The following is a 7,500-nucleotide window of genomic DNA, read 5'->3' as shown; positions in this document are numbered from 1 at the left end:
GACCTGTCAGCTGTCACTTCTGCTCCAGCAGCTTTGAGCCCAGAATGTCTCAAAGGCCATGAGAGAACGAACACACACACACACACACACACACACACACACACACACACACACACACACCAGATGAAATCTAAGATGAATGATGCTGTAGAAAAAAAAAAAACACACTGTACTGTACTAGTTTATAAATGCTCCATCATTTTTTTTTTGCCAGTATCGTTTCAAATCAAGCGAACCGTGAGAATGAGAAATCAAATTTTCTTTTTTGTTTTGTTTCTCCCAAGATATCGATTCTTCACAGAGGGAGGAGGAGGAGCGTGCGCTGCTAATGGACACCACTGAGCTGTGTGAACGAATGGGTGAGTTGAGCTACGCTGAAGGACAGTGATGGACCACATGTACACAGCTGGGATGGGGGACTGGGGGGTTGGTAGAAAGGACTTCATTGAGAGTGATGGTTTGGGGGTTGGGGGGGCAAAGGCATTTCTTGTGCAGAATTGATGGTTGTAAACCAGCGAAGGGAAGGAATGAAGGCAAGAGGCACTGGACAGTACAGCCACAAACATATGACAAGAGAAAACGAGAGAAAACGAGCGAAAACGAGAGAAAATGAGAGAAAACAAGGTACTCAGGGTTGAAAACTAACATTTTCCACTGGTGGCACTGATGCTATCAACTACAGTCGACTACAGGTCGTAAACTGCCTGTTTGGGAACCTTTAAATGTCTATCTACATACCTAGGACATGAATGAGGAGCTATTGTCCAAAGTGCGTAGCCACTGCAAAAGCACAAACAACAACAGAAAGCATAATCCTGAAGTCTTACACCAAGGACATCGAGTAGAAAACGGTGACACATCAGGCATCGCTGGCACAGGAAGCTTCACTATGATGAGAGTACTCGATAAACCCAAGCATGTTTCCATGGCAGCTCATCCTGTCTACACCAGTGGAGGCTCGTCCATTGAGGCAGGGGAGGACAGTCCTCCTCAGTTTTTGGAGAGAAGAGAGGGATTCAAATATAAATATATGAATTTATTTATTCATAATTAATATTATCTGAAATCTATTTGCCAACAAACTGAGAGCCAGCACACCTCAGTGTCCCCTAATAAAAAAACATTTTTCATATATCACCTAACCTCTCCAGCACCTCACCAATATCAATTCTTTTCTCTCTTTAGAGAAGAGTACAATCCATTACAGCAACTATTGCTTACAATGTTTTATTGTTGTTTTGTAATATTTAATCATGAATATGATTTAAAAAAAATGCTGCACGTAGTTAAAGAAAGTGTTATTTAGTTTTTCATATGCTAAAATTGACTGTAAATCCACTTTAAAGCTGATATTTCAAATAATAACTGAAGGAAAGTGCCCCCCGGCGCCCATGGACGGTTCGCCTCTCTTCCTCCTGTCCTCCTCAGTTTTTTGAGTCACCAGCCGCCACTGGTGTACACTGTACCGGTGTGTGGGTGATGATCACGCGTAGGCGCCTTATTAATTCTACCCTATCCACTCTGCGCCACCGATGATAGCTTTGATTGTGGACCATCGCTAAATGCCACAGCAAAGAGCACGACCCAAATACAACCGTACACACAAACAAGCAAAAAAATAAGATCCCGTCTAAGATTTAATTACATGCCTCATAAAGAGTGAAATTGCCTTCATTACCAGCCAGGGAGAGAGAGAAAAGAGAGAGTGAGAAGGAGAGAAAGAATGAGTGTAAGAGAGAGAGAAAGAAAAGAGAGAGGGGAGAACGAGTAAGAGAGAGTGGGAGAGAGAGAGGGGGAGAGAGAGGGGGGAGGAGGGTAAGAGGTTGGGAGAGAGAGGGAGGGAGCCAGAGGGAGAGTGTGTATTATCTCAATCCAGGTAAAAATGTAAAGTGCTGCAGCTGTCTTGAGACAACATAAAGGAACATTTTATTCTTGACACAACCAATCCAAGCCTCAGTTTAGAGAAAATGTCTTGTCCACGTAATAGGTTCTTTCCTGTAACTATTTTAATTGAGGCACAGCAGAAAAGGGATTCCTACCCATGCTGTGAGTATGAAACTTTGGACTGTCAAAATCAATCAGCATTCAGGGACAATCAGGCTCCAATACATCAGTGACCTTCAATTTCCGGTTCTAGGTCAAAGGCGCGCCAGGGCGAACGCACGACTCTGCTATTCCAGCATGTCTGTTCGAGTGCCATGCTTTTGACATATGAATGATTTTATATAAAACTGAAATTAGACTTATTTGTTATGTTTTCAGTCAATAAATCAATCAATGTATGACTGGTCGCACTTAAACGGGCATGTGTGACAGTCTAACCTCAAACCTCCGATCTCAGTGGTCTTTGGTTCATCCAGCCAGACGACTGGCAGCTAAAGTGGATTGGCAGTTGCACAGTGAAACCGCTTCTTCTGAGGTACTCCGGAAATAGCTCGCAGTGCTTTTTAAAGCCTCTGTGAAGAACTCACATGGGAGAGAGAAAGGTTGCGAAAATGTCAGTTTCACGCTCCCCTTCCGGCACAGACTGGAAAACCGGTTACAGTATATTCACCCTCGCGTTATACCGTCTCTAAGCAAAGACAGGTGGTGTGCGGGGTTGCGCTGCCCTTCAGATGTTCTAAAGACGCTGTGAAGAGGATATGGGATCCCAACAACTACATCCTCCGTATGAAATAAACCGATTTTGAATGAAAACATTTATATTGATAATATGATTTACTGGTAAGTGAAACGCTTTTGCAATATTGATTCTGAGTCAAAAAGTGAATTGAAAAGTGCTTTATTTGTCAAGCAGCTACCCCGACATATGCCTTTTGGTTAGGTAACAAAAGCCTCTAGACAATCACTCCACCATCACGCAGTGTTTCCTAGTAATTACCTAGAGAATTTGTCCCACCAGTTTAATAATAAACCAAAAATATTTTTACACTTCTCATAGTAACATTAAATAATAATAATAATATACAAATATGTACATCGTACACTACATGTGACAAATAAAAGGAATCTTGATCAATACCATGTCCTCTACCTATAGCCGATAAATCTGTATTAAAGGCACCAACTTGTGAAATATGGATTTTTCAAGCCGATACGATGTCCTGAGATCACCGATCAAGTTGCACAGTTTTGGGCTAAAATCGTACATTTCTTTCCTACAAAGTTGAACAGGAAAATTACATTTTCTTGGAGCAAAAAACGACCCTTATGTTGGTTGGTGTTGTCTCCCATCAATGCTCTAGTGCATTTTGTGTTTTGACCATACAGGATGTGAGCTGCGTTAACTTCCGTCTCATTTACCATGTCGTCTCCATTCATAACTCAACAATTTACATTGTTTACAAGAGCACAAAATTGTTTACTAGAGCGCAAAATTGTTTACAAGAGTTCAAGGTTCTTCTTCATAGATTTTGCCTCTTCATTTCACCAGAATGATGCATTTAACTTTAAAATGTTTTTTTTTTTCTGTCACTGGACCTCGTAGAGGGTTCCAGGTCCCCCCACCACAGTCTCACAAAATCCCGTGGGAAGCACTGATCACACACACACACACACGCCAGAAAACACGCACACCACAACACACACGCCAGCGGACACGCAACACACACCAGAGGACACACACTCTACAGTAACACACACGGCAAAGGACACAAACGACTGTAACACACACGCCAGAGAGAAGACAGCGGGGCCCCTCCCCACTTGGCTACAGCCCCAGCCTTGTGTGTGAGCCCTGGGCGTGATTATTTAAATGTGTGTCAGCGTCAAGTAGCAAGCGGAGTGAAATGTGCTCCGATTTATGACACCAATATACCCCCCCCCGCCCATAACAGTCGCCGGCCCAATTACTTAGGATTCAATCTGCATTAGAGTCATCATTGAGTGGAGACAGGAGCCATTAATAATGTCGAGATTGTGCGGGGCCCCTCTAGCCCACCGTGGTTTGCATCCTCGCCCCTCCCTCCTCCACACGGTTATTATTAGCACCACCGAGCCGTCCATCAATATCATCTCAGTCAGAAGGGACAGGCCCACTCCCACAAGTTATACATGAATGAGTGAGCGCTGGTCTCCGTGTCACATAACCTGAGCTCACGTAATCTACTGGGGTATCTTTAGCAGCTCATCTGCACTACTGCTATTCCTGCCGCCGTGGGAGATGCGAGGCCGGGAGATGGGGAAAGGAAAGAGAGACAGAGAGAGAGACAGAGAGAGAGGCTGTGGGCATCGCCAGCTGAGAGGCGACAGCAGCGTATAGATGCATGAAAAAGAAGCCCGCTGCCTCTTGGTTCGTTCCGTCGCAGTCGAGTCTTTATTCAAGGCAAGTTTATTTGTGTAGCGCATTTCAGCAGCAAGGCAATTCAAAGTGCTTTACATGAGACATTAAAAGCATCAGGATAAAGTGCAACACGTAAAAGGTCATATAAAACAAAATGCAAAAAAGGACATTTAAAACAAAATGAAGGAAAAAAAATATACAGGAATAAAAGTCACAGTGCAGTGTATGAATAAATAATTATTTGATTTAATAAAAAGCAGCGGCAAAAGCAAAAGTCTTCAGTCTTGATTTCAAAGAACTGAGAGTTTCAGCAGACCTGCAGTTTTCTGGAAGCTTGTTCCAGATATGTGGAGCATAAAAACGGAACGCTGCTTCCCCATGTTTTGTTTTACAGCAGGATTTTAAAGTCAATTCTTTGACACTCACACTATTCCTGTCTTTATTCACACTATTACTGTCTTTATTCACGCTATTACTGTCTTTATTCATGCTATTACTGTCTTTATTCACACTTTTACCGTCTTTATTCACGCCATTACTGTGTCTTTATTCACATGGTTACAGTCTTTATTCACGCTATTACTTTCTTTATTCACGCTATTACTGTCTTTATTCACGCTATTACTGTCTTTATTCACACTATTACTGTCTTTATTCACGCTATTACTGTGTCTTTATTCACGCTATTACTATCTTTATTCACGCTATTACTGTCTTTATTCACGCTATTACAGTCTTTATTCACGCTATTACTGTCTTTATTCACGCTATTACTGTCTTTATTCACGCTATTACCGTCTTTATTCATGCTATTACTGTGTCTTTATTCACGCTTTTACTGTCTTTATTCACGCTATTACTATCTTTATTCACGCTATTACTGTCTTTATTCACGCTATTACTGTCTTTATTCACACTATTACTGTGTCTTTATTCACGCTATGACTGTCTTTATTCACGCTATTACTATCTTTATTCACGCTATTACTGTCTTTATTCACGCTATTACTGTCTTTATTCACGCTATGACTGTCTTTATTCACGCTATTACTGTCTTTATTCACACTATTACTGTGTCTTTATTCACGCTATGACTGTCTTTATTCACGCCATGACTGTGTCTTTACCTATTTATTCACGCCCCCAGCTGCAGCCTTTTGTTTATGGGTCCATCCCCTCCCCCCCCCATCTTCTTCTCTGCTCATTGATCACTGTGTTGTATTTCAAGCCCCTTTCTCCACAGGGAATGTGTATTATATTATCCATAAACCCCAGGTCCTCCATCTTGTTAACCTCATGCAAATTCCCATATCGTCACACAAGCTGTTATATAATTCACCGTATTTCAGGTCTAGACAGTAAGCTAGTGGAGCTGGACTGTTAAGTGTGTGAGTGTGTATGCGTATAAAGGTGTGTGTGTGTGTGTGTGTGTGTGTGTGTGTGTGTGTGTGTGTGTGTGTGCGGGGGCGTATATACAGTAGGTGTGCGTGTGCATGTATATAGGTGTGTGTGTGTGTGTGTGTGTGTGTGTGTGTGTGTGTGCGCGCGCGGGTGTGTATATAGGTGTGTGTGTGTGTGTTTGTGTGTGTGCGTGTGTGTGTGTGTGTGTAATTCTGCTTGCCTACCTTGGTGATGAGGGTGCGGTAGCGCTCCAGCAGAGCCTGGTCAGTGTGACACCCACACAGCAGCTGCCACACTTCGGCCCTCAGCGCCTCAGGGACCCCGGACTTCACCAGGGAAGACAGGCCTTTGGGCCTCACAGACAGGTTCCCATGCCTGAAACACACACACACACACACACACACACACACACACACACACACACACACACACGTTGCAAAGTTACAAAGTTGCTTTGGATAAAAGTGTCTGCTAAATGACTAATGTCATGTAAAAGTGCATCCATGGTTGCTCACCAGCGGTTGAGGATGCCACCCCAGGACTCGAGGATCTTCTCGGGGCAGTCCTTCGACACGTCGCCGGTCCCACTGGAGATCTCGCTGTCGCTGTCTGCAGGACATTCAGGAAGTGAGGTCAGCTGAACAGAAAGACAATGCACCACTACTAAAGTATATAATATCGTATATATTATATTATAATATCGTATGTAACCCACTGCCTCTCGTGGTCAATTGCTTCTGTTACTACATATATATTCACAAAAACACTCAGTAGTAACATTCAATCATTTATTTACTGATCATTCTTATCATTTTAGTATTTACAAAATCTTCCGCGATAGGCTATAGTTCTGAATTAAATGGTTGCCAGGCAACATAGGCTATCTCGCCTATTTGGGTTGGCCTTGTTCACATAAGGCATAATTCAGGTGGTTCACGTTTATTTGAATATTTCCAGCTATGGTGCAGTTATTAAAACAGTTCTCCAGAGCACTCGTTTTTGCTGGTAGGGGTGCGGAAGTGTTGGAGTCGGACTGATGAGTGTGTTTTTGTAATAGGATACGAAAAAGGCGAGGTTGCTGCGAGTGGTTGCTACGCAAAGCATAGCCTACCGCTTGATTTTTATCAATGGCCTCGTCAATGAGATTAAAGGCGCATTAATACTAATTGTTATGCGGTCGTAGCGTATTTTACCACGGCTGCTAGCCAATCAGAATCAAGTATCCAAACTCTCCGTTGTACAATTAGAAATTGAGCATGAGGGGATTTTACATAATACACAATGAGCCCGCCACTTGCCAGGGACCGTGTTGACCGGCCCAAGGGCCAGTCTGCTGAGCAGCTGGGAGCTCAAATGAAGGCTCTCAATGGTGGAGAGGCTGACTGTGATGAGCTATGAGTCCCACTCAGCGCACGCACACACACACAGTCTCCCTCACACACACACACACACACACACACACACACAAACACGCACACAATCTGAGACACCTGCCTAGTGTGATGACCTGCCTCATACACACACACTGGCTGATTTTGAACCGGCCGTTCTCCATGGGACACGGTGATCATCACATGCCGATGCTTGTGTATAACATCAAAAACATAACTTACTACACCCCTCCATGCAAGAAGATAAAAGATAGGGAGACACAGATGAACAAAATGTTCAGGAATCAAGCTCTGTAAAAGGCAAGGAGCTCCCATGCTTCCAGATAATGCTGTGACAGCCAGAAATAGAAACACATTAGAAACACATGCGGACTCCAGCATAAATCGAGAGATTATTTAACCGCTGTCTAAACAGAACTGTTCATC

At 43.2% G+C, this 7,500-nt stretch overlaps 1 protein-coding gene across 1 annotated transcript in view; it reads right to left on the bottom strand.

The window, feature by feature from the left end:
• The window catches only part of rabgap1l (RAB GTPase activating protein 1-like), a 95,724-nt gene that overhangs the window by 59,744 nt on the left and 28,480 nt on the right, over window positions 1–7,500 (bottom strand). The window contains exons 12-13 of the mRNA XM_084459178.1: window positions 6,199–6,292; window positions 5,908–6,058 (exon numbers count right to left, since the gene is read on the bottom strand). Coding sequence (XP_084315304.1) covers window positions 5,908–6,058; window positions 6,199–6,292 — 245 coding nt within the window. The remainder of the gene's footprint in view (window positions 1–5,907; window positions 6,059–6,198; window positions 6,293–7,500) is intronic.

Source organism: Borostomias antarcticus (assembly GCF_949987555.1).
Source record: "Borostomias antarcticus genome assembly, chromosome: 26".
NCBI classification, from domain to species: domain Eukaryota; kingdom Metazoa; phylum Chordata; class Actinopteri; order Stomiiformes; family Stomiidae; genus Borostomias; species Borostomias antarcticus.
The sequence above is the reverse complement of the archived record's forward strand: the minus strand, read 5'-3'. Positions and strand labels throughout refer to the sequence as shown.